Source organism: Odocoileus virginianus, chromosome 25, assembly GCF_023699985.2.
Source record: "Odocoileus virginianus isolate 20LAN1187 ecotype Illinois chromosome 25, Ovbor_1.2, whole genome shotgun sequence".
NCBI lineage: Eukaryota > Metazoa > Chordata > Mammalia > Artiodactyla > Cervidae > Odocoileus > Odocoileus virginianus.
This window is the reverse complement of record NC_069698.1, coordinates 45,778,968-45,803,408: the sequence shown is the minus strand read 5'-3', so window position 1 is coordinate 45,803,408 and position 24,441 is coordinate 45,778,968. Positions and strand designations below refer to the sequence as shown.

The 24,441-nt window shown below is 38.5% G+C and overlaps 1 protein-coding gene across 3 annotated transcripts in view; it reads left to right on the top strand.

The window, feature by feature from the left end:
- LTN1 (listerin E3 ubiquitin protein ligase 1) overlaps positions 1-23,809 on the top strand; it is a 58,405-nt gene extending 34,596 nt beyond the window's left edge. Inside the window, exons 20-30 of one of the 3 annotated variants that reach the window (XM_020903581.2) lie at positions 2,669-2,804; positions 3,009-3,153; positions 6,144-6,357; positions 6,857-7,094; positions 7,766-7,840; positions 11,872-12,058; positions 16,272-16,443; positions 17,513-17,733; positions 18,679-18,873; positions 20,234-20,401; positions 21,300-23,809. In XM_020903581.2, coding sequence (XP_020759240.2) covers positions 2,669-2,804; positions 3,009-3,153; positions 6,144-6,357; positions 6,857-7,094; positions 7,766-7,840; positions 11,872-12,058; positions 16,272-16,443; positions 17,513-17,733; positions 18,679-18,873; positions 20,234-20,401; positions 21,300-21,362 — 1,814 coding nt within the window. In that variant the 3' untranslated portion in view covers positions 21,363-23,809. Of the gene's footprint in view, positions 1-2,668; positions 2,805-3,008; positions 3,154-6,143; positions 6,358-6,856; positions 7,095-7,765; positions 7,841-9,319; positions 9,508-9,593; positions 9,717-11,871; positions 12,059-16,271; positions 16,444-17,512; positions 17,734-18,678; positions 18,874-20,233; positions 20,402-21,299 lie in introns of those variants that run through there. The other 2 variants (XR_011483490.1, XM_070455120.1) reach the window with 2 other exon arrangements.
- Positions 23,810-24,441: the final 632 nt, after the last annotated feature.

The window sequence follows — 24,441 nt, the reverse complement described above, 5'->3', positions numbered from 1 at the left end:
GACGTGGAGGGCTTCCCTGGTGGCTCAGTGGTAAAGGATCCACCTGCCAATTCAGGAGACACGGGTTCAGTCCCTGGTCCCGGAAGATCCCACAGGCTGCGGAGCAGCTAAGGCGTGCACCGCAGCTATTGAGCCTGTGCTCTAGAGCCCAGGGACTGCAGCTCCTGAAGCGTGCGTGCCCTAGAGCCGATGCTCTGAAACAAGAAAAGCCAACCCATTGAGAAACCCACACAGAGCAGTTAGAAGCCTTCAGTCGCTGCAGCTGAAGAAGAACCTGTGTCCCAATGAAGACCCAGCACAGCCACAATAAAATTTGAGAAAAAAAAGGGGGGAAGTGGAAAGAAGTGAAAGCTGGAGATGAATACAGGGTCAAAGGGCGAGAAGGAGGAATAGAAGACGGAATAATGACTGGTAGTTCCCACTGAGAAGATGAGAGAGGAGGGCATGTAGGATTGGATCAAGAGCAGTTAGAAAAAATCGCCATGACAGAAACAGATGTAGAGAACAAACTTATGGTTACCAGGGGAAGGGTGGGGAGGAAGAGAGTTTGGGGCTGACATAAACACCCCACTGTATGTAAAATGGGTAACCATCAAGCACCCACTGTATACACAGGGAACTCTGCTCAGTATTACGTAGCAACCTGAATGGGAAAAGGTGTGAAAAAGAATAGACGTATGTAACATGTATAACTAAAGCACGTGTGGTTAATCAACTGTAGTCCAGTGTGAAATAAAAAATAAAGGGGAAAAAGAAGATACCAACCATGTATAAGTGGAGGTTAGGTAAGGAGAGCTGTTGGATGGATGCAGATGTAGATACAGAGAGTATAGAAGGGGTTGGGAACTTCACAGCATCATATCTCTTTAGGTTGTCTGATGAGTGGCAACGGGATTGTATTTTTCAAGAAAGGTACTGAAAGTTTGAGATAGTGGAAGAAGAATATGCCATTAGCAAACACAGTGAAACAGAATTGCCTTGATAACATGATATCAAACATAAATTTTTGTGGCATTAAGCTTTACTGTTGAGTTCAGTTGCATAGTTAAACTGTGGGATTGGGATGGCATTAGCAGGAAAGGGATGCTGTTGAATGGATTGTATATGGAAGAGAGGTTTACCTCATGGGAGTGCAGGTGGCATCTCCAGCACAGGTTGTAACAGAAGGACGGCAGAAGACAGGACTGTGTTCACACAGCTGTGTGCTGTTCATACGCGTCCGAAGGTGCCCAGCTGTGCAGAGGCCAACAGGGAGAGGAGTGTTGTTTTAAGATTTGACAGTCGGTTTTTCTCTTCTAACCCAAGCGATGAAGCAGAATTAGCTAACGAATACTTTTCGGTTCTTAGAACATGAGTTGTTTCTGATTAAGCTTGAAACCACTTCTATTGATATTTTGTCAGGAAGATTTAAAAAAAATTCTTCCTCTGCCTTTAAGGAAGACTGCATTGTTATTAATCAATTAATTTTTGCTTTCTTTGTTGGTTCTCTTGCCTACAGTATAAAAACCTAAGTCCTTAGTTTGGCCTGTAAGATGTTTATAATCTTATTGCAACCAATTTCTCCAGTTCGACCTCTTTTGCTTCCACTCTGGACCCTGACCATGCTGAAGTGTCATGGATTTTGATCAGTCTGTACTTTTTTTTTTTCATTTATTTTTATTAGTTGGAGGCTGATTACACTGTTGTAGGGGTTTGTACTTTCTTACAACTCTGCCTTAGCACTCCTTGGAGCATCCCTTTTCTAGTCCTGCAGACTTTGATCTTTTGATAAATCCCCATTCACACACCAACTTTGGGAAGCTTTTTCTGACTCAATACAGTTTCCTGCTCTGGGTTCTTGGTTTTTGTACATATTATTCTAATCTGTTTTTAAGTCTGCCAGTACTGCTGAGTAAGTCCCTCCAGGGACTGGATTTTGTTCAGCTTTCTCCCTGGTATCTGTCTAGCAGTGTACCTGATATGCATTCATTTATTCGTTCTTTATTTAGTCAGTCAAAATAAATGTATCTCTGGCATTGTGTTAGGGGGCCATATACGGTGATGAGTAAAACAGACAAGGTCCTACTTTCATGGAACTTACTTCCTAGTGAGATAGTAACAAACATCAGTGCTGTAAAGGCAACAGACAAGTGATACTAGAGGAGTGAGGAGGGGCATACTCTATGTACTTGGGAATTTCAGAGTGCAGGCAGTGTTTAAGAATTGAAGAATAAGGAGGAATCAGGGAACCCCACAAGAGCTTTCTTGACGTGGATGCTTACTGAGTGAATGCATGAATTATAAAGCAGTATGTTCTATTTTCCAACTTTATTTAACTTTGTACTCTAGCTAGAGATTTCTTTGTTTTTTGAGAGGTGGGTATGCCGAATAAGTCCTATACGTAAGGAAACAAAGAAAAAAACAGCATAGGCTAGTTTAATGCATAGTGTCATTCACGTGCTTCCCCCTGCCTTCCCCTCACACTTTCTTCTCAGTGCTGGGTGCTGGATATGGTGGCAGGTCCCTGCCTATGGAGCTTATAAGTCATTTGTTGACTCTTTCTTTCAAATCCTAATTTTAGAGTTATTAACCTGGACACTTTTGAAGAAAGTTTTTAACCTGTCTCAGCATAGGTTTTCTTTTTTTATAGTAGCAATGCAATTAAAAAAATGTTTTAATTTTGCTATAGGAGGTTTTGGACATCTTGCCATTTTCAATTCTTGTCTGCAGACCAAAAGTATAGATGATGGAGAGCTATTACATGGTCTATTAAAAATTCTGATAACTTGGAAAAAAGATCACGAAGATATTTTTCTTTTCAGTTGGTAGGTAATACTTTATATTTTTCCCTCTATGTATGATATAGACTCAGATTATGTATCTTACAGTCACTATTTTGTAGAGTAATAGGATGGTAGACATTTAAGTCAGTCTGTTATAAATATATAAGATTTTTTTTAAAAGATTTAAATTTTCCTCACTGAATGTCTGTATAATTCGTCAGTGTCTTGTTTTTGTCTTTATCACAGTAACCTGTCAGAAGTGAGTCCAGAGATACTGGCTGTAAACATAGAGATAATCCGTTTCCTTTCCCTGTTTCTGAAATACTGCTCATCTCCTCTGGCAGAGCACGAATGGGACTTCATCATGTGCTCCATGCTGGCTTGGCTGGAGGTAACTTAACCTTCTGCGCCATCACTGCTGTTGGGTTTTCATGCATGTCTGTGTGCCGGAAGTATTTTCTCCTCTTCTTTTTTTTTTTTCTTTTCATTTATTTTTATTAGTTGGAGGCTAATTACTTCACAACATTTCAGTGGGTTTTGTCATACATTGACATGAATCAGCCATGGAGTTGCATGTATTCCCCATCCCGATGCCCCCTCCCACCTCCCTCTCCACCCGATTCCTCTGGGTCTTCCCAGTGCACCAGGCCTGAGCACTTGGCTCAAGCATCTAGCCTGGGCTGGTGATCTGTTTCACTATAGATGATATACATGCTGTTCTTTCGAAACATCCCACCCTCGCCTTCTCCCACAGAGTCCAAAAGTCTGTTCTGTACATCTGTGTCTCTTTTTCTGTTTTGCATATAGGGTTATCATTACCATCTTTCTAAATTCCATACATATGTGTTAGTATGCTGTAATGATCTTTATCTTTCTGGCTTACTTCACTCTGTATAATGGGCTCCAGTTTCATCCATCTCATTAGAACTGATTCAAATGAATTCTTTTTAATGGCTGAGTAATATTCCATGGTGTATATGTACCACAGCTTCCTCATCCATTCATCTGCTGATGGGCATCTAGGTTGCTTCCATGTCCTGGCTATTATAAACAGTGCTGTGATGAACATTGGGGTGCACGTGTCTCTTTCAGATCTGGTTTCCTCGGTGTGTATGCCCAGAAGTGGGATTGCTGGGTCATATGGCAGTTCTATTTCCAGTTTTTTAAGAAATCTCCACACTGTTCTCCATAGCAGGCTGTACTAGTTTGCATTCCCACCAACAGTGTAAGAGGGTTCCCTTTTCTCCACACCCTCTCCAGCATTTATTGCTTGTAGACTTTTGGATAGCAGCCATCCTGACTGGTGTGTAATGGTACCTCATTGTGGTTTTGATTTGCATTTCTCTGATAATGAGTGATGTTGAGCATCTATTCATGTGTTTGTTAGCCATCTGTATGTCTTCTTTGGAGAAATGTCTGTTTAGTTCTTTGGCCCATTTTTTGATTGGGTCATTTATTTTTCTGGAATTGAGCTTCAGGAGTTGCTTGTATATTTTTGAGATCAATCCTTTGTCTGTTGCTTCATTTGCTATTATTTTCTCCCAATCTGAGGGCTGTCTTGTCACCTTACTTATAGTTTCCTTTGTTGTGCAAAAGCTTTTAAGTTTCATTAGGTCCCATTTGTTTATTTTTGCTTTTATTTCCAATATTCTGGGAGGTGGGTCATAGAGGATCCTGCTGTGATTTATGTCAGAGAGTGTTTTGCCTATGTTCTCCTCTAGGAGTTTTATAGTTTCTGGTCTTACATTTAGATCTTTAATCCATTTTGAGTTTATTTTTGTGTATGGTATTAGAAAGTGTTCTAGTTTCATTCTTTTACAAGTGGTTGACCAGTTTTCCCAGCACAAGTTGTTAAAGAGGTTGACTTTTTTCCATTGTATATCCTTGCCTCCATTGTTGAAGATAAGGTGTCCATAGCTTCGTGGATTTATCTCTGGGCTTTCTATTCTGTTCCATTGATCTATATTTCTGTCTTTGTGCCAGTACCATACTGTCTTGATGACTGTGGCTTTGTAGTATAGTCTGAAGTCAGGCAGGTTGATTCCTCCAGTTCCATTCTTCTTTCTCAAGATTGCTTTAGCTATTTGAGGTTTTTTGTATTTCCATACAAATTGTGAAATTATTTGTTCTAGTTCTGTGAAAAATACCGTTGGTAGCTTGATAGGGATTGCATTGAATCTATAGGTTGCTTTGGGTAAAATAGCCATTTTGACAATATTGATTCTTCCAATCCATGAAGACGGTATGTTTCTCCATCTGTTTGTGTCCTCTTTGACTTCTTTCATCAGTGTTTTATAGTTTTCTATGTATAGGTCTTTTGTTTAGGTAGATATACTCCTAAGTATTTTATTCTTTTTGTTGCAATGGTGAATGGTATTATTTCCTTAATTTCTCTTTCTGTTTTCTCATTGTTAGTGTATAGGAATGCAAGGGATTTCTGTGTGTTAATTTTATATCCTGCCACTTCACTGTATTCGTTGATGAGCTCTAGTCATTTTCTGGTGGAGTCTTTCGGGTTTTCTAAGTGGAGGATCATGTCGTCTGCGAACAGCGTGTTCTCCTCCTCTTTAAGTAGTGGCTGTAGTCAGCTCCTTTGCAAACATTTAAACAGTCTGTAGATGTATTCCTTGCTGGCTGCTGCTTCACAGGTCAGTAAGATGATTGAGGTTTAATGTTTGCCGGTATCATTCCGTAACCATTTGGCTAACTGCTTTTAAAATGGTCTCTCCGCTAGCTCGTTTTAGTGTCATATTTGCAGCATAGCCCTTTAAGGTTTTATCTTTTCATGACAAGTTTTTGGGTCTTTTGCTTCTGTTCTTACAGTGTACTGTTTCATTGTTGCCAGAGTAGGGCAGTAAAGATTAAACAAATTGAGAGGGAATTAGAGTTCTTTGTATGGCCCCAAGGAGCCAGCTGTGTAATACCTATGGGCTGTCATGCAGCAAGTCAGTTAGTGTTGACTTGGTCTGATCTCTACTCTGCCTGCTGTTTACTGTGTGGTTTAGGGTATTAAAGTTTATCTAGTTGAGCCTCAGTTTCCTCATTTTAAAATAACTTAATAATGCCCAATTAGTAGGGCTTCTGAGAAGATTATAAATGTGCTCTTAATGTATTTAACTTGGTATATGATAATTGATACTATTTTCCTTCTTGGTTGCAGAAATAGAACAGTTCACAATAAATGGGTTAATTCTAATTCCTAACATTTAATTCTGAAAATAAGTTATTTTGATATAAAATATATAAATGTCTCCTGAGACTATACATTCAAACTGTTTCTTATTTTTGAATTTAGAGAAATGAAAGGGACTTCTCTTTATTGCCTTAACATGTAATATTCTACAGGAGGTCTGCTTACCTATTTAATTTTTGTTTCCTCAGACAACAAATGAGAATCAGGTGCTGTATTCCGTTCCACTTGTACAACTGTTTGCCTGTGTCAGCTGTGATCTGGCCTGTGAACTCAGCGCTTTTTTTGATTCCACAACTCTGGGCACCAGTGGCAGCCTTCCTGTAAATCTGATCAGTGAATGGAAAGAGTTTTTTTCTCCTGGCATCCACAGTCTGCTTTTACCTCTTTTGGTGACCGCTACAGGCAAGTGAAAAAGGGAGGAATAGTGAGAGCCATTGAAAATAAGTTGTTTTGAAAAAAAAAAAAACAGAAAACACCCCAAAATCAGCTTTGGATGTTTAGGTCACACAACACAAAATAGTAAGAGAGCCAGAGAGAAAGTTTAGCATCTCAGAGTCATCGTATTTTCTTCTGCTTTACAGTCAAGAATTGAGACATCACAAGATACCTAAAGACCACTGAAAATTAGAATAATACTAATTCAAGGAATATGAATAAATTATTTTAACTCAAACTTCTTTTTTTTTTAAAGGATAAGATAATAGAAGTCATTAAATAGTTGAGATTATCTGAAATATCTATTCAGTTCATAAATATATATTCAGCTTCCAGTTTGGACTGCTTTAATGTTGTCCAGTTTTTCTTTCATTTTCATAAATAACATTTGGTTGTCTGTGAATCGGTCAAGTTGTATTACTCACTTTGTTTGGGGTATGACTCTTTTTTTCCTTTTTGTTATCAGGAGAAAACAGAGATACATCTGAAACATCATTTCAGAATGCAATGCTGAAGCCCATGTGTGAAACATTAACTTATATCCCAAAGGATCAGCTCTTGAGTCAGAAACTCCCTGCAAGATTGATTGCTGGTCAGAAAACAAACTTGCCAGAATACCTCCAGACTTTGTTAAATACATTAGCCCCATTACTCCTTTACAGAGCTCGGCCTGTGCAAATTGCTGTCTATCATATGCTATACAAGTAAGAATTCTTTCAGTTGAATCAGTATTGTGTTGGTTTTTAAAAAATGAAATATAGTTTTGGGCTTCCCTGATAGCTCAGTTGGTAAAGAATCTGCCTGCAGTGTGGGAGACCTGGGTTCAGTCCCTGGGTTGGGAAGATCCCCTGGAGAAGGGAAAGACTATGCACTCCAGTATTCTAGCCTGGAGAATTCCATGGACTGTGTAGTCCGTGGGGTCACAAAGAGTCGGACACAACTGAGCGACTTCACTTTATGTGAAAGTGAAAGTTGCTCAGTTTTGTCCGACTCTTTGCGACCCCATGAACTGTAGCCTACCAGGATCCTCAGTCCATGGGATTTTCCATTCAAGAGTACTGGAGTGGGTTGCCATTTCCTTCTCCAATGTAGTTTTAATATTTGGCCATTAAAAAAAAGTCAAAGTAAAAAGAAAAAAATCTACCAAAAAAAAAGTCAAAGTAAAAACTGGAATAGGGTAAGCTCGACTAAGCTTACAGGAATGGTCACTGTTCTCCATGCACAGTTTACATTTATATAGTCCTGGCCATAGTGGATTATTTCAGAGAAAACTCAGTAAAAGGATATACTCATTACAAAATAAGTATTGGACTTTCTATTGCTAAGCATGACTAACAGTGAACCATTTCATGTAACTTAATATTCTGACTTCCAGATTGATGCCTGAATTCCCACAATATGATCAAGATAATCTAAAGTCATATGGAGATGAAGAAGAAGAACCAGCCTTGTAAGTGACTTTTAATACATGTCTTCCTCAATTTACAGGGTTATGTCCTTATTATAAGTTGAAAACATTGTTGAGTCAAAGATACATTTGATACAGGTCACCTGCTGAACATCAGCTTAGACTAGCCTACTGAAGTGTGTTCAGAACATTTCCATCAGCCTACAGTTGAGCAAAGTCATCCAACACAAAGTCTGTTTTATGATAAAGTGTTAGATATCTCCTTTAATTTATTGAGTACTGTACCAAATGTGAAAAGCAGAATGGTTGTCTGGGTAAGAATGGTTGTGAGTGGTTTGGTTGTTAAACCTTTGTGATGGAGTGGCTGACTGGGAGCTGCAGTTCACCTCCGCTGCCCAGCATTGTAAGAGAGTATCATTCTGCGTATAGCCAGTCTGGGAGAAGGTCACAATTTGTAATATAGTTTCTACTGAACACATAGCTTTGACACTATTGTAGTGTTGAAAAATGAGAAGTCAAACCATCATAAGTTGGATTGCTTCGTTAAATTCTCATAATCCATCATGATGACTTTAGAAGACTGAGGCAATGCAAAAGCTCTAAATTTAGCGTATACATTCATTCCACAAATCTAAATGAATTTTAGAGCTCACTTGAAAAGATAGTTACTCTCTCTTCTAATTGTTTCTAAGTCATTTTCCGTTTGTTGCTGTTTAGTAAAACTTTCTTTGGCCACACAGTAACTGGGGAAAGAGTATACGCATTCAAAAATGTATTGATCTCCCCTTTGTGCAAGTGTTAATTAAATGGTGAGGGGAGAATATAGTGTTAAGTAAACTGTTTTCTTATGGAGCTTATGAAGTAATTTAGATGTATTAGCCTAAAACTGAATGGGCTTCTCTGGTGGCTCAGCGGCAGAGAATCCACCTGCCAGTGTAGGAGATGTGGGTTTGATCTCCACGTTGGGAAGACCCCTTGGAAAAGGAAACGGCAGCCTGCTCCACTATTCTTGTCTGGGAAATGTCATGGATAGAGGAGCCTGGTGGGCTGTGGTCCATGGGGACACAAAAGAGTTAGACATGGTTGAGCGACTAAGCAACCACCCTATAACAGAAGGCAGTGTGTGACAAGTGCTAAGAAAAAGGATGATGTTCGTAAGACACAACTGCTGTGCCAAGAAGGGAGGACACTGATACTGACCCTTCAGATTGGGGAGCGTCTCAGCCAGCAGGGAAGAGTTACAGGGACGCCACGTGCACAGGCACTGGGGTGTGACTGCATGATGTGCTTGGGGAATAGCGAGCTGTTGCCTTGTGACATGTTTTTTAAATTTTCTAAATCTTCTTCCACTGGGATATAAGCTGTGTGAAGCTTTTAGTCTCTTATTCCTCACTTTTTTTCCCCAACACCCAGTTGTTGACCTTAAATAGTTATGAATAATCCTCATTTGTTGAGTAAAAACAGAATAAATGAGGGATTCTCCTGGTGGTCCAGTGGTTAAGAATCTGCCTTGCAATGCAGGAGACATGAGTTTGATCCCTGGTTTGGGAACTAAGATCCCACATTCTGGGGAGCAGTTAAACCTACGTGTTGAATACAGAGCCCACGTGCCACAGTTGGAGAGAGTCGCTGTGCCGCAGTGAACGATCCAGCTGATGCAGTGATGTTTCCACGTGCCGCAACTAAGGCCCAATGCAGCCAGATAATAAGTGAGTATGTGTGGAGTAGGCAGGGAGCGTACAGTGAAAGCTAAAGCTGGAGGGTAATGAGGGGCCTTCAAAATGACATTTTCTAGAGATCGGGGCCTTGTTTGGTAGAAGATGGGATACCATCAGCTGACTCTGCAGAAGTCTGAAGCATAAACTGTACAAGTAGCAAGCAGAGCTGGAGGCCATTCCAGAAGTTCCAAAGTGCATGGAGGTTAGTGTGTAAAGTGGAGAGCTGTTCTTTGTAAAATCTGATGGTTGGTATGGAATGGAGAAGGGTTGCTACATGAGGTGGTGGTGCTGAAGGTAAAAACTTCGGGGCAGAGCTTGAAGAGAACTTTTACTTATGGGCTGGTAGTAGGAAGCCACAAGGAAAGAAAGATCACAGAGTTAAAAGAAGAGACTGAACCCAGAATGTCATAGAGAACTTGACTGGAGATACACACAAGTCTTTGGAAAAGACCCTGATGCTGGGTAAGATTGAAGGCAGGAGGAGAAGAGGGTGACAGGATGAGATGGTTGGACAGCATCACTGAATCAATGGACATGAACTTGGGCAAACTCCAGGAGATGAATAGGGATAGGGAAGACTGGTATGCTGCAGTCCATGGGGTCGCAGAGTCAGACACGACTTGGCAACTGAACAACAACACACACAAGTATTTCACTTCCTGAGACTCTTACAAGCTTGTCTGAAAGTGTTAATAAGTACACTACTTCCATAAAGAAGAAAATTACCTTACATTGCCATGAGTTCATATGAATGTTAAATTTCCTTTAACATTCCTTTAACTGTATTGAAAAGACAATACAGTCTTAGGATCTTCTAACCCTTTGTTGGTTGATAAAGGACCTGATAGGATTTGTTAGCCCTAATTGTTCCCCTGGCTAGCAAGGGACTTCAGACTAATCATTTAGCCTCTCCGAATGTATGATATTTTTTTCATCTGTAAAACAGAAGGTTGAAATATATGTTTTCTGCTGGATCATCAGAAAAGCAAGAGTTCCAGAAAAACATCTACTTCTGCTTTATTGACTATGCCAAAGCCTTTGACTATGTGGATCACAACAAACTGGAAAATTCTGAAAGACATGGGAATACCAGACCACCTGATCTGCCTCTTGAGAAATCTGTATGCAGGTCAGGAAGGAACAGATCTGGACATGGAACAACAGACTGGTTCCAAATAGGAAAAGGAGTACATCAAGGCTGTATATTGTCACCCTGCTTATTTAACTTTTATGCAGAGTACATCATGAGAAACGCTGGGCTGGAAGAAGCACAAGCTGGAATCAAGATTGCTGGGAGAAATAGCAATAACCTCAGATATGCAGATAACACCACTGTTATGGCAGAAAGCAAAGAAGAACTAAAGAAAGTGAAAGAGGATAGTGAAAAAGTTGGCTTTAAGCTCAACATTCAGAAAACTAAGATCAAGGCATCTAGTCCCATCACTTCCTGGGAAATAGATGGGGAAACAGTTGACTTTTATTTTTCTGGGCTCCAAAATCACTGCAGGTGGTGACTGCAGCCGTGAAATTAAAAGATGCTCACTCCTTGGAAGGAAAGTGATGACCAACCTAGACAACATATTAAAAAGCAGAGACATTACCTTGCCAACAAAGGTTCATCTAATCAAGGCTGTGGTTTTTCCAGTAGTCATGTATGGATGTGAGAGTTGGACTATAAAGAAGGCTGAGCACCAAAGAATTGATGCTTTTGAACTGTGGTGTTGGAGAAGACTCTTGAAAGTCCCTTGAACTTCAAGGGGATCCAACCAGTCCATCCTAAAGGAAATCTGTCCTGAATGTTTATTGGAAGGACTGATGTTGAAGCTGAAACTCCAATACTTTGGCCACCTGATGCAAAGGACTGACTTATTTGAAAAGATCCTGATGTTGGGAAAGATTGAAGGCAGGAGGAGAAGGGGACGACAGAGGATGAGATGGTTGGATGGCATCACCGACTGAATGGACACGAGTTTGAGTAAACTCCGGGAGTTGGTGATTGACAGGGAAGCCTGGCATGCTGCAGTCCTTGAGGTCACAAAGAGTCAGACACAACTGAGCAACTGAACTGAACTGAACTAACTTCTAGAGTAAATTTTATAGCATATCTTACATATTTATAAATATGAAAATACATGTATATATTTCCATATCACTTTATGCTTTTCAGATTCTATAATTGTCTTTATACAACATTAGGGGTCAGAATTGAACCTATAAAGGGGAACTTTTTAAATGGTTTTTGGAAAATAGAGGAAAAGGAAGATTTTTCTAAAATGCTTCAGATTTATACATGCTGTCAGTTTGTTAAGAGACAAATTATGAAGAAAATTGTGGTATTTAATCATTGATTCTTAGGTCGCCACCGGCTGCACTGATGTCTCTTCTTAGCACTCAAGAGGACTTACTAGAAAATGTTCTGGGCTGTGTTCCTGTTGGACAGATCGTTACTGTCAAGCCACTGAGTGAAGACTTCTGTTATGTTCTGGGGTACCTCCTCACTTGGAAATTAATACTTACTTTCTTCAAAGCTGCTTCATCTCAGGTAAATAAAATGAGACAACCTTTGACAATTCTGTCCTATATGTGCTTCTCTCTTACTATCCTAAACACTTTCCTTCCCCTCCTTTTGGAGAAAAATGAGGAAATGCCTCATATCTTAATCTAATCATATCTGGCTCATTACAGACATTCTGCTAAATTTATTTCTGTCTCGACTTAGTCACCCTCCCACAGTTTTATGCTTGGATCAGTTTTTTTCTAACTGAATGTATCCACCAAGTCTGTTTATTGCAGGAAACCAGGTTTCTATCATTTACTTTTGTGCTCTCATAGTAACAGTTTCTAAAGAACTGGATCTTGCTATTTTTTTTCCCCTCTTTGGTCAACTTCTGGCTCTTTTGGGAATATCAATGAATACATCACTGGAAATGCACCTTATTTGAAACCTCAGTGTTTAGAGAACGATCTATGAAATATTACCATATGTAATTCAAGCTATTATCACTAAATAATGAAAATATCCTATAGTAATTATTTTGCCCAAATTATTTTAGGAACCACTAGATGTCCCTGTTGTCTCACGTTTAAGAAGGAAGCTGGAAAGCTCTGCTCCAGTTAAAAAAATTCTTTTAGACAGATGCCTGCTTCTAAAAAAGTTTCACACATTGAATCAGTTTAATAAAGTAGGTAACTTCTTTGTCAGGTTAATACAAGACTTAAATTGCTACATATTTAAAGTGTGACTAAATAATCATGGCATTCATTTTCAGTGTGATTTTTCAGAATCCTTAAGTTATAACTTATATTGTTGCTAATAACCCATGTTGTTGTTTAGTCACTTTGTCCTGAGTCTTTGCGACCCCATGGACTATAGCTCACGGGATTCTCCAGGCAAGAATACTGGAGTGGGTTGCGCTTTCCTTCTCCAGATCTTCCCAGACTGGGGATCAAACCCATGTATCCTGCAATGGCAGGCAGGTTCTTTACCCCAGAACCACCAGGGAAGCTCAATAATCTATTTCTTGGTACAAATATATGAACATATACATTTTTGCATTTGTTTATCTAAGGAGAAAGTGAAATCACAGAGGCAACATTGATCTAGATGTTCAGATGGTTTTATTCTTTTCAGTCTTAACACTTAGGTTTGTGATTTGAGCCTGTCTTAATTCACTGGTTATGTATTTTAAGAACTACTTGTTGGGCTTCTGCATTTGTTTTTTAGAATACTGTTGATCTCTAAATTGCGGCATATTGAGGCCTTATGGGGTCACACAGAGTCGGACACAACTGAGGTGACTTAGCAGCAGCAGCAGAAGCCTTATGTCTAAGAATTTTGTTCTTGTTATCTTATACTCAGAAATTAGGAATAATTATATGATTCTTTTACTCAGAAATTAGGACTACATCATCTTTTTCATTAAGCCAGGGTGGGGGAGGGGCACAAAGAATTAGATCAGCATTTATTGAGCCTAGAAGTTGAACTGAGCTGTCAACAAGTAAACCATCATAACTCAGTAAATAACAGTTATTAGAAGAATCCTAAAACAGACTGTTTTTTATATAAAGTTTTGGTCCTTAATCTGGGTTGTTTTTAATATTCTTCTCAAAAGAATTAGTGAATTGAATTGGAAACAAGTGTGTGTGTGTGTGTGTCTTATAGTTTTGCTGAGGTGTATTTCACGTATCATCAGGTTTGCTTATTTAAAGTGTGCAGTTTTGGGGATGCCGGCAGTCCACTGTTTAAGGCTCCACGCCTCCACTGCAGGGGGCACAGGTTTGAACCCTGGTCGGGGAACTTCAGATCCCAGTGTGGCCAAAAAAAAAAGATACAGAGTACAGTTTGGTGTTTCTAGTGTATTTACAGAATTGTACACCATCACTACCATTTAATTTTAGAACATTTTCAATATCCACACACATCGACACCCAGCCCCCCTCCCTCCCCACCCCCCAAAAAAACACCCTTACCCACCCTGCTGTTCCTTTTCCTTTCAAAACCCCTGGCAACCACTGATCTATTTTCTGACTCTATGATTTGCCTACTGTGGATTTTTCATATATATGGCCTTTTTGTGTCTGGCTTATTTCTTATAGCACAGTGGTTTCAAGGTTCATTCATAATTTAGCGTGTGTTAGTATGGCATCCTTTTTTATGTCTAAAAAATACTTCTTTGTATGACTATAATGCATTTTGCTTATGCAGTGTTTAGGTTGTTTCCACTTTTTGCCTATTGTGAATAAAGCTGCTGTGAATGTTTATGCCTTGGTTTTTGTGTGTACATTTATTTTCGTTTCTCTTGTGTTGTATACCTATGAGTGAGACTGCTGGGTAGTAGACATGTGTTTTTCAAAAGCCCATTGATAGATGCAATAGATTTTTTAAAAAATTGTACTTTCCTTCCAACTTTTTATTTTGAGAAATATTCAGATTTACGGAGATGATAGACAGTGGACATCATGATACTTTTAAACTTGTATGTCCTAGAATTGGCCCTCCCAGATAGTGCAGTGGTGAAGAACCTGCCTGCCAACACAGCTGACACAAGAGACTCGGCTTTGATTCCTGGGTCAGGAAGACCTACTGGAGTAGGAAATGGCAGCCGGTTCCAGTATTCTGGAAACCCCACGGACAGAGGAGCCTGGCCAGCTGCAGTCCATGGGGTCACAAAGAGTCAGACACAACTGCGCTCACATGTACACACACATAAACTCCTAAGATAAGAACGTTTCATCATAAATGCAATACAGATATTACACTCAAATTTAATTTTGATGCACTAATATTATCTAATTTGTATTTAACACTTGCCCCCTAAAAAACTAAAAATTTCCCAGTTTTCCCAGTAATGTCCGTTGTAGTCTTATTTCCTTTCCTATTGAGGATTCAGTCAAGGATTATGTTTGTATTTGTCTGTCATATTTCTTTAGCTTATGATTCCTCTACTTTTCTTTCTTTTCATTCACCGAGTCAGTTATTTTGTGAAGTCTCTTCCAGTTGGGATTTGTCCGGTAGTTTCCTCGTGGTTATATTCTGTTTATTTTTCAGCGAGAGGGTTCACTGCACAGTGGTGCTGTGCGCTCACTGCCACCTCAGGAGCACAGAATACCGTGTGTCCTCGCATGGGTGATGTTGAGTTGGGTTACTTGGTAAAGGCAGTGTCCTCCGCATTTCTTCATGTAAAGGTCTTTTGGTCGATTTTTTAAGAATCCAAAATGCCAAATTCCTCTGGGCTTGATCTTTGTATTTGAGCATTCATTGTGTCCAGAAAATGGTGTGTGTGTACTCTGAGGAGACAATATGGCATAGTAGAACAAGTAATTTTAAAACAGGTACTAACACCAAAGAACTGCAAGGTAAATGTGAACAAATGAAGACCACATTATTGAGGAACAAATTTCTGAAGCACGTGTCTCGTGTAGATACCTGTAGTATACCCAGTGGCACCCGATTTTTCCTCTTTTTAAGAAAGAAATCAGGAAAAAAAATCCATATTATTATGTGAAATTTCTTGATTTATAAAACGACTCCAGGACTTTTGAGCCACCAGACTGTGCTGTCATTAAAGGATGCTGGAATGTGTGGTATAGGGTGAGGACAGCGATAACAATGGGATTGGTCTTGAGCAGACATTTTGAGAGATTAGAGATTGTGGTGTGGAAGATCTGGGAGGAGAATGAGTGAAGCATCTGTGGGCAGTGGCAGATAGATTTTTCTCAGCTCAGACTCCAAGTGGAGGTGAACTTATCAATAGGAGACAGTTTGAGAAAGATGTTAGAGGCATATGTCTGATAACGAAGGGATAGTGAAGACTTCTGCTAGTGTGTGAGAAGGGGGAACAGTGTCATCAGATGACCCAACTGGAAAGTAACACTGTGTGATGTATTTTGTAGGACTCTTCCATGTCATTCTCAGTGTTCAGATAAATGCATTTTTTCATTGTGTTCTTGTACTACACACACACACACACACACACACACACACATTGTACTATATATATATATAGGTAGTATATATATGTATTTTTAAAATATTTATTTATTTATTTGGCTGTGCTGGATTTTAGTTGCAGCGTGTGGGATCTAGTTTCCCTGACCAGGAATCGCACCTGGCCCCCTGCATAGGGAGGGTGGAGTCTCAGCCACTGGACCACCCCCACGCAAGTCCCAATCCATTTATACTTTTAATTCATTCAAGTCTGCTGAATATCCTATTTAATCAGGTTTACTAACAAATATTCTCTCGTTTCCACCAGCTTCGAGCTCTGTATTCAATGTACCTTCGAAAAACAAAAAGTTTGAATAAATTGCTTTATCACCTGTTCAGGCTTATGCCAGAAAATCCAGCCTTTGCAGAGACAGCTGTTGAGCTCTCCAATAAGGACCCTCGAACTTTCTTTACGGAAGAGCTCCAGTTGTGTATTAGAGGTCAGTATGATGTGTGTGTATGTTTCTTCCTGGGGACGAGGCTCAAGTCAGGTTGTGTGACGCTTTACCCTGAGGGTGTGGAGAGCAATTCTGAACGTGGGTCCCCTCTGTGACAGTGTTGAAATGCCAGATTTTCCATATTTCTCTATGTAGAATAAATAATTAGATCTTATGGTTAGAGTTCTTAGGAATTTAATTCATTTTTGAAGCTTAGTTTCTTGATTACTGTTACCTTTTACTCTGTAGACAATAATGTTCTGTGGATGGTCTTCTGTTGGGGAAACGAAGATGAGTAAAATTTATAATTTTTTCACTCCAGGAGCTCACATTTTAGCTGAAGGAGTAGACATGCATGCATCTAGCTATGCCTCAGTATTAAAAAGGATTTCCTGAGAATAGGAATTGTTTTAAATGTCTTGGAGATCTGAGTTGGAACTTTGTCTTGTGGGTGTTATGGTGGGACTCTAGAACTTCTGCATAACACATCAGTGAGCTGTGGGGAAAGGAAAGGAGGCCAAATTTTTTTCATAATTTGGGGCTTTCCCAGTAGTTCAGATGGTAAAGCGTCTGCCTGCAATGCCAGGAGACCTGGGTTCGATCCCTGGGTTGGGAAGATCCCCTAGAGAGGGAAATGGCAACCCACTCCAGTATTCTTGCCTGGAAAATCCCATGGACAGAGCAGCCTGGTGGGCTACAGTCCGTGGGCTTGCAAAGAGTCGGACACGACTGAGTGACTTCACTTTCACTTTCGTAAGAAAAAGAATCTTCCATTTTTCCTCCTCTTTGACGTGTGTGTGCTTCATTTTATTTGTGATCTTTCCTGCAAAATAGTGCTATTTGGGGGCAGATTTTTCAGTATCCAACAGGATCTTCTTTCTACCATTCTAATTGTTGATTTCGAATGTGGGATAAAAAGCTAATTAGAGTCTGGTTACCTTGGTATGTTTGTTTTATGAGCTCTAGCACTAGTGTTTAGGAGTTGAAGATGATTTTTAAAGGGAAGTACTAATATTAGTCTGTTCTGCGTAAGAGATACATGTCACTAACTGAGAATTTGTTTTTTCCTCAGACACCTCAGCTCTCCCCTACCATATTCCACACTTGGCTTGTTCAGTCTATCACATGACATTAAAAGACTTGCCAGCCATGGTTAGGCTGTGGTGGAACAGTAGTGAGAAGCGTGTTTTCAACATCGTAGATAGATTTACCAGCAAGTACGTTAGCAGTGTTCTTTCTTTTCAAGAAATATCTTCTGTGCAAACAAGTACACAGCTATTTAACGGCATGACGGTTAGTATTTTAAATTTTTTTCCTAAAAAAAGTTGTCTCAGTATTGGTTATGCCTATCTGTTGTAGTGAGTATGATCACAGTTGTAGCTCTTGGTTCAGAAATTACAGAAATCATCTATTTTATCTTATGATTCTTGGACATCAGATCTCAAATTAATGCATCGATTGATGCTATAATGTCATTTATCTATGCTGAATAGTTTTTGAACATTCATTAGTTAATTCAAAATATATATTGGCATACCTATAGATATGCTGTGTGCATACCAGTTGCTGTGTGCCAGTCACCTGCAAAACAGACAGTTTAGAAGGGTCGCATTCCTGTTGTGTAATAACATGCAGTCTGATAAAGGAATGAAGGTGATACTGATAATGTTTTTTGCGTTGGAAACTGGAGAGTGGCACATTAAGAAGAAGAGTGTTCTGCAATCAGGGTGGGAAAAGTTCATCCAGCTTAGGGGACTAGGTAAGACTTGATGGGGGTAGTTTATTTTGAGGTAGGCAGGATGCTGCTGTGGGTTAAAGCATTTAATGTAGAGAAAACCGTACAGCAAAAGCAAAAAGTTTGAAGATGAGAATGTATTAATAATTTCTGTGGTTGCTTAAGAAATAATGAATAGCCCAGTATTTGTATAGAGTAGTTTTCATGAAGGTAAATAGAGAACAGATTGCTTCTGTGATGAATTGAGTCCATACTGGAAAAGGCATCAACTAATAGGCTATTTCTTTTTAAAACATCTTTGTCATAACATCACTATGAAATTTGTCAGGTATTTGAACCTATTTATTAAATATCTCACATTAGATAAGTGAATATGTTTTTTACCCATGTTTTGTTTGAATGAGGACTGGCTGCTATCTGTCAACCTGTTAAGATGATTTTTGAATAAATGGGAAGAAAAGAAAATTGGCCAAAAAAAAAAAATTACCTTTCATGTGTTGCAGGTGAAAGCTCGAGCTACTACTCGAGAAGTCATGGCCACTTATAGTATTGAGGATATAGTGATTGAGCTTATAATACAGCTGCCTTCAAATTACCCATTGGGCTCAATAACAGTGGAGAGTGGGAAAAGAGTTGGAGTGGCCGTGCAGCAGTGGCGAAACTGGATGCTTCAGCTAAGCACTTACCTCACCCATCAAGTAAGTGTCCGAGTACTTGCACGTTAGACTTTCTGAGCTAGAGAGAGATGGCTGCTTTACTGTGTGAAAGGGCAGTAAAACTTTCTCTCTTTTGCTTAAGTCGAAATGGATGCTATATTTTGTTGAATCCGACAAAGGTCTGTATAGTCGAAGCTATGGTTTTTCCAGTAGTCATTATGGATGTGAGAGTTGGACCACAAAGAAAGGTTGAGCACTGAAGAAGTGATGCTTTTGAACTGTGGTGTTGGAGAAGACTCTTGAGACTCCCTTGGACTGCAAGGAGATCAAACCAGTCCATCCTAAAGGAGATCAGTCCTGAATATTCGTTGAAAGGACTGATGCTGAAGCTGATGCTCCAATACTTTGGCCACCTCGTGTGAAGAACTGAACTCGTTGGCAAAGACCCTGATGCTGGGAAAGATTGAGGGCAGGTGAAAGAGTATGACAGAGGATGAGGGGGTTGGATGGCATCACTGACTCGATGGACAAGAGTTTGAGCAAGCTCCAGGAGTTGGTGATGGACAGGGAAGCCTGGCATGCTGCAGTCCATGGGGTCAGAAAGAGTCAGACACGACTGAGCAACTGAACAGAAACTGAAACAGATATTTGTCTAAATGACTTGACCCTGCCAAGCTTACTTTAATTTTTAAGGCTCTATAGCGTTTTTCCCTGGTGTTTGCGAAGAATGGACGCTCCTTCATTGACACTGTAGATGTCATAGAACAGTGCGTGGTATTGCAGTTTGAGAGGGAGCCCTTTTGCGAGTCTCGGGACAGCTGAATGTCTCCTGAGCGGCTTTTACTTTAACCTTTCACCTCTCCTTCTGTGGTGAGAGAAATCCCAGTACTTTCAAAGACCTTGTTGCGTTCTAAACAAATTGTTAAGTCTTCTCTAGTTTTGTTTGCACATGGTGATGCTTCTCAAGCATTCTAAAGTAGAGGAAAAGTATTTTAAAACAAGTCTATTCACTAGTATTGTAGAGCTGGAACAAATCGACATTTGAATAGGTGAGATAGTTAATTTCATCATATTTAGTTAAAAGTTAGGAGAACTGATTCAAACGACTTAATTATATAAAAAGTTTCATCAAATAACAAGCAAAGACTATAAAAATTGAAAATTGGGGCAGAAGCCTTTCTTTCAAGTTGACATTTAATGGAGAAACTTACCTGGATCCTAAATCGTGGGAGGTTATTTTGAAAACTAGTATTCATAAAACTTAGAATTGTGAATATAGCCAAGCAGACTCTCTTCTCTCCAGATTATAATACAACTTTAAAATTTGTGAAATTGAATAAAGATTATATTGGTGATTTAAAGTGTGTATTAACTTTATTATTTTTTTTCCCCTTGTTAACAGAATGGAAGTATTATGGAAGGCTTAGCATTATGGAAAAATAATGTAGACAAACGTTTTGAGGGTGTTGAAGATTGCATGATTTGTTTCTCAGTCATTCACGGTTTCAACTATTCTCTTCCCAAAAAAGCCTGTAGAACATGCAAAAAAAAGTTCCATTCAGCCTGTTTGGTAAGTCTAAAGAGAAACTAGCTGATTTATATCTTACCTATATTAATATTATATATAGATGATATCTAACCTTGGAAAACAGTGGATGTTAAACTCTTAATTGTGGTTAATGGGAGACATATTAAAAATGATTTTTCAAAATCTGTAAAAGAAAATTAGTAATTTACTGAGACTGGTGGCATCAAAGCACTTTAATAAATGGAAGTTTCTAAAATAGCTCCTGGCACTTAAAAAATGGATGGTTTTATGAGATATATACCGTAAAGGAGGCGGAACAAATTGGAACTGAGAGCCATCTGGCATCAGAGCTTTTTTGCTCTTTTTAAACATCATAAAGAAAGTCTCACTGTGTTCAGTTTCATCACAGCTGGTTTCTTTATAAACCTCTGTGTTTGTGAGCGTGAGCCTAAGTGCAGAGAGCCACACTGGCCTTTGGAAGGAGTGCTGAGCTGTGCTGATTTGGAGATGAATGTAAAGAACAAACATTTCAGCATTCTCCCTTTTCTTACTTCAGTCATTTTAAAGTTTTAGTCAGCAAAGCACCAACTTGCTGATCTGAGTTTCAGTTTTCTCATCTGTAAAATGGAGATAATAAAACCTTTCTAAAGGTTGTTGAAAGGATTAAAAGAAGATGATTTACGTAAAACCTAGCACTATTAAAATGGAATGTGCAAAGCTGAGCACCACTGTTCGATAAAGGAGTGCTGTATTCATCTTGTTTTGTTAAAAAAAAAGATAATATTGTCTTTTCAACTTGGCCAGTTTGATAAGAAATGTTTGCTTTAATTTCCATTTTGTGTAATTTAAAGTAAATTTTTATATAAAAAATTGTTACTTTAGATGTATATGTAAAATGGCAATGTGAAAAGTTTTTAACACTTAGACTTTTCTTTTTCAGTACAAGTGGTTTACATCTAGCAACAAATCCACTTGTCCACTCTGTCGCGAGACCTTTTTCTGAGATTTTTGTTTTCCCCTCATTGGAATTGATCCCTGAAGTAATTCAAGCAAAGGCAGTGGATTTGGATTCATCTTGAAGTGCTGATGTGAGGAGGCCACTGAGCATTACTTTCAAATAGGGCCTTCTCTGGAAAATTATTTTGGTTCATGTAATGATCCTAAAATCAGGTTTACTTATCTTTAGATTGCTTTGTAAATGTTTGGAAACCTTTTCTTTTACATAAAAATATTACATATTGGAGAGGAAAATATTTATATTAGTAGTTTAATCTCTTTGTACATTTAAAAATAAATATGGAAAAACCCTAAAGTACAGAGTCGGAATCGGTGAAGGCGTTGCACAACTGTATTATACTGATAAACTCATTCAGTTAGTTGATCTATGTTTAGAACAGTCCGAATGAGATAAATGAATTGAGAGGATTGATTTACATCCACAGATATTTTGAGACTTATTTATTAGTTACAACAACAAAATTAATTAGTATTCTGATATTTGTAAATTATTTTAATGATAAAATGACATTAAGCTATTAATATAGCTTATCTTAAGCTATTTAAAGCATGCTCTGAAAGCCTATGTAAAAGAGTATAAACAACTTTAAGGTGCCTCCATTTATTAAGGGTTTTGAAATTCAGAAAATTAAATTCAGAACACTGACCTTTTTACTGTAACAGAATTTCCTTGTGCTAGTGAAATTTGGATTGCAGACGTGTCAGTGAATTTATTACTCAGTTGCAGTGAGTCTCCGGAGGGTGAGAATTTGAGAGAAACAGAAGTCACCTTATTTTATTCATGAAGCAGAGTGGTGGTCCTCTGTCAAGAGCAAAGAAATAGTGAATTATTTGTGAAACTTAAGAGTGGTGGAAAAAGCAAAAAATATAAAAATATTGTAGGAGGCTTTAAATTTTGTAAGCAAATTTTGCTATTCTTACTGGTCAGAATTACACTAAATTAGAGAGAGTTGAGGGGAGCTAATTTTTTCTAGCCTTCATAAGTGCGAGTTAGACATTTTAATACTAAGTATAATTCAGTGTAACAGGCTGAAACGGGGTAGGTGAAGACCTGTGTTTTGCTACAGCATTATTGCCCTTAAAAACTGTGCCCAAAATATAAAAGTGTGAAAGTTTGGAACTTGGAATAATTTTATTGCAGTCTTCCATCACATGGGAAATAATTAGCCTATCTCACAGCAGGGTTACTTGAAAACTCAGCTAATCATCTCTGTTGCAAATGTTTAATTGGCAAAAAGCAACTCGTGTTAAATAAAATTACTGCTTACTGTCAACTGGGTAAAATGGTTATTATTGAAATAGTATGAATGTGGTCAGAGCATTGTAGTGGAGACTGAAGTATTATGTGTGAGTTAAAGATCTTGAGTTGTATTGTAGATACAGTGTCCTGCCCAGTTTTATCTGTCTCCTAAAGTTTTCTCTGTCGTATTTATTACCTTATAGCCTTAGGCTCAAGGAGTACAGATAGCAAAATTCTACTACCTCTTCTTAACCCCTTTCTTAAAATATTCTCTCTTTTTCTATGTCTCTCTCTGACATAGTAAACCCAAAAGATTGTCTCACTCCTCTGTGAAAATTGCAGTTTTCCTTTAAAATTGTTTTATAGTAAGGCTTTGTTTATAACTTTCCCAGTATTGGTACGTCTTGGCTTCTGACCCAGACCCCAAGGAGAAAAGAAAGGGGAATGATGGAGCATTTTCCCACATTGTTCTTCAGGGCATCAGGTTCTCGGGTGAAACACTATAATTAAGTGAGATACCTACTCCTCATACTTAGGACTCTTGGCACATTTCTTTGAGACTTGTAAATACAAATGTAAAGCTTGTTATTGTTTATACACTAAAGAAGAAGCTTTCCAAAATAGAACTGAAATTCAGAATATCACATATTAAAATTTTGTTTATATAGCTTTGACAACTCGAGAGCATCCCTTAAAATTCTAGCATAAGGACATTTTAAGATTGCATGAGATGAGAGCCCATTAGCAAAATTGTTAATTTAAAGCCCTGATGTAAATTGCAAATTTTAGAATTTATTTTTAACTCTTATTTATCACATGCTGTAATGTATGTATATAAGTTTCTGTGGCTTAAAGCAATGTCATTACTTGAGTTTGTGTGGTGTGATTAATTATTTGATTGTTATACTATATATGCCCATTAAAATTCTTTTTAATTGCAAAATATTTCAAATATACATAACAGTAATAATAATATAAATGCCCTTGTACTCTTCATAAACTATTTTGCCATATTTGCTTCTGATTTTTAAAGAAATAAAATGTTACTCTTTTGTACTCTTCCCTGAGACCATCTCCTCCTTCCCTCATTGAAGCTCACCCACCCTCCTGAAGTTGGTATGACTCCTTCCTGCTTAAGATTTTATATTTTACCACATGTTTGTGTCCATAAATAATATAGCAGTTTTTCAGAATTTTGTGATATCCTGTCATATGTTTTCCTTTGTAGTTTCCCTTTTCGTTCAACATTACTGCTGTTTTGTATCATTATATCAGTTTGCTTATCATTTCCCTCACTAATGGTCATTTCAGTTGTTACTTTTTGCCATCTTGAACAGCGCTGTCAGTGTACGTTCTTGGTAATATTTTCTTATGCAAATGAAATGTGCTAGGTATTCTGAACACACACCCCCAAATGGAATTTCAGGTAATAGATATTCTGATTTTAGATATGTGCTCTGTGACTTTGTTGTTTAGTGTCTAAGTTGTGTCTGACTCTTACGTGTTGCTCTCCAAAGTGGTGTGTAGCTTTGTCCTCTCAATGGTGGTACAAGAGGATTCTGGTTTTCCTAAGTCATCACCAAAACACTTAGTCTTCTCACTTTAAGTTTTCCAGTCAGAGCTGTGAGATAGCAGCTCTTAGTTTTCATTTGTATTTCCCTGGCTACCATGAATCTTAGCTTTATTCCATATATTTATTTGCCCTTATTTTGTGAATATATCATCTATATGCCTGTTTTCCTTGCAGATTGCACATGTTAATGATCCTAATATTTTATCTTTTACAGGGATTCTTCTGGCAGGTGGCTTGACATTAACATGGTCT